Source organism: Mus caroli, unplaced genomic scaffold (assembly GCF_978045245.1).
Source record: "Mus caroli unplaced genomic scaffold, Mus_caroli_1 scaffold_8, whole genome shotgun sequence".
Taxonomy (NCBI): Eukaryota; Metazoa; Chordata; class Mammalia; order Rodentia; family Muridae; genus Mus; species Mus caroli.
In genome coordinates this window covers 60,131,320-60,133,445 of record NW_028227263.1, presented here as the reverse complement: position 1 = coordinate 60,133,445, position 2,126 = coordinate 60,131,320, and the positions used below count along the sequence as shown (strand labels likewise).

The 2,126-nt window shown below is 36.9% G+C and overlaps 1 protein-coding gene across 1 annotated transcript; it reads right to left on the bottom strand.

Annotated features, from left to right (window-relative positions):
* Positions 1-541: 541 nt before the first annotated feature.
* LOC147002941 (olfactory receptor 14C36-like) lies at positions 542-1,534 on the bottom strand. Its single transcript, XM_085840888.1, has one exon. It carries the CDS (start codon positions 1,532-1,534, stop codon positions 542-544), a length of 993 nt encoding a protein of 330 aa, XP_085697014.1.
* Positions 1,535-2,126: the final 592 nt, after the last annotated feature.

The window sequence follows — 2,126 nt, the reverse complement described above, 5'->3', positions numbered from 1 at the left end:
GAAGGTACACATAAGATGGCCTCCTCTATATCAACAAGATCTATACACATATGAACTCACAGAGATGAGTTATCATGCATGGGTCTATATAGTTCTCACCTTAAAAGATACTAGAGCAGAAATGAGAAGTGGGCACTTGATTTATCTCTAATTTAGAAACAATCTCTAATTGATAATCATTTTCAAGCATAACTTTAGTTTCCTCCAAGGTTGTCTGACTGGATAAACAAATTATTCTTAAAGGAATGATTCATGCCCATCAGTAGATGGTCAACAGAAAACAAACTTATGTTTAATCATGTGTGTGTGTGTGTGTGTATGTGTCTTCTCTGGTGCCTTGTGCTATTTTCAATTTGTTTAGGAATATAATCAGGATACATTATCTGAAAAATATGTCTCCAATAAAAAGGGAAAATGCTTTGTAGGATTGCTGGTTGTAGTGGTGGTCATAGTAGTGGTTGTAGTGTGTGCACGTGCGTGTGTGTGTGTGTGTGTGTGTGTGTGTGTGTGTGCCTGTGTGCCTGTGCATAAATATTTCTTTTTATTTTCTCAATTTTCTTAGTCTAGAAAACTCTAACAAATACTCATTTCTTTTATATTCAAATACCAAAGAAATTCTTAATATTACTTTCTTCACAGCCTCCTTTATCTGTCTGTTTCTAAGACTATAGATGATAGGATTTAAGAATGGTGGGACAATTGTATAAGACACAGAAAGGGCCATCTCCTTAACTACTTCTAATGTTGCTACTGGAGGTCTTAGATACACATAGGTAGATGAACTAAGAAACACAGACACCACAACAATGTGAGGGACACAGGTGGAAAAGGCTTTCCCTCTCTCTCCTTTGACAGGAACCTTCAACACAGTTGATAATATCCTAACATAGGATACAGCAATGAATGTAAAGCAGCTGCAACCAATGATAATGGCAGAGATAAGCATTAAGAGTTTGTTGTTAAAGGTATCTGAACACGAAAGCTTCAACAAAGAGGGGATATCACAGAAGAACTGAGGAACCACATTAGAGTGACAGAAGGGCAGTTGGAAAGTTTTGAAAGTGTGCACACTTGCAATGATAAGAGAACTATGTAGGGAAGCCAGTGTCATCTGAACACAGAATTTGTGGTTCATGATCACAGGGTAGAGGAGAGGCTTACAGATGGCCACATAGCGGTCCTGGGCCATGATGGTGAGAAAAAACATCTCTACACATGCACAAAAGAAGACAAAAAAGATTTGTGCTGCACACCCAGCCACAGAAATGTTCCTGTGGTCAGTGAGAGAGTTGAAACAAGCATTTGGGACAGTGACAGAAACATAACACATGTCTACAATGGACAGGTTCCTGAGGAAGAAGTACATGGGTGTGTTCAGTGTCTGGTCAACTGTAGTAACAATGATGATGATAAGATTCCCTAACAGGCTGCCCAGGTATACTAGCAGGAACAGCACAGTGAGAAGGATTCTGAGCTCGCAAGACTCAGCAAAAACCTCCAGGAGGAACTCAGTCACCAGGGTGGAATTGTCCATCCTCGAAAAGTGCAGGATTTCTGAAAAAGAGATAGATAGGTAGATAGATAGAGAGAGAGAGAGAGAGAGAGAGAGAGAGAGAGAGAGAGAGAGAGAGAGAAAGGGAGAGAGAAAGAATAACTTAATTTATTGGATAGAGAAATAGCATTTTCTTAAAATGCTTTTTTTTCTAAAAACAGCTTTTTTGTGTGTGTGAAAAATCAAGCATTTGTTTCTTTGGGTTGTCTACATTTTTTTAAACATGCATATTTGTTAACTCACATAGTTGGGGCTGTCTGTCTAATTTTATTGTATGTTATTAATTACTTAGAATTAATTTTTAAATCTATTTCATAAACCTCTTGCCTTAATAAATACTACGTTGATTAATATATTGCCAGCTCTTCTTCCAAATACTACTAGTATCAATTAGGAATGTCCAGAGAAATTTTACCTGTGGGATTTATTATTAAAATTGGCTCTATCATCTATCTATCTATCTATCTATCTATCTATCTATCTATCTATCTATCTACCTACCTACCTACCTATGAAATGTATTTATCTTATATGATTAGTTTCATATGTCCATACATATGTACATGAAAGAAAT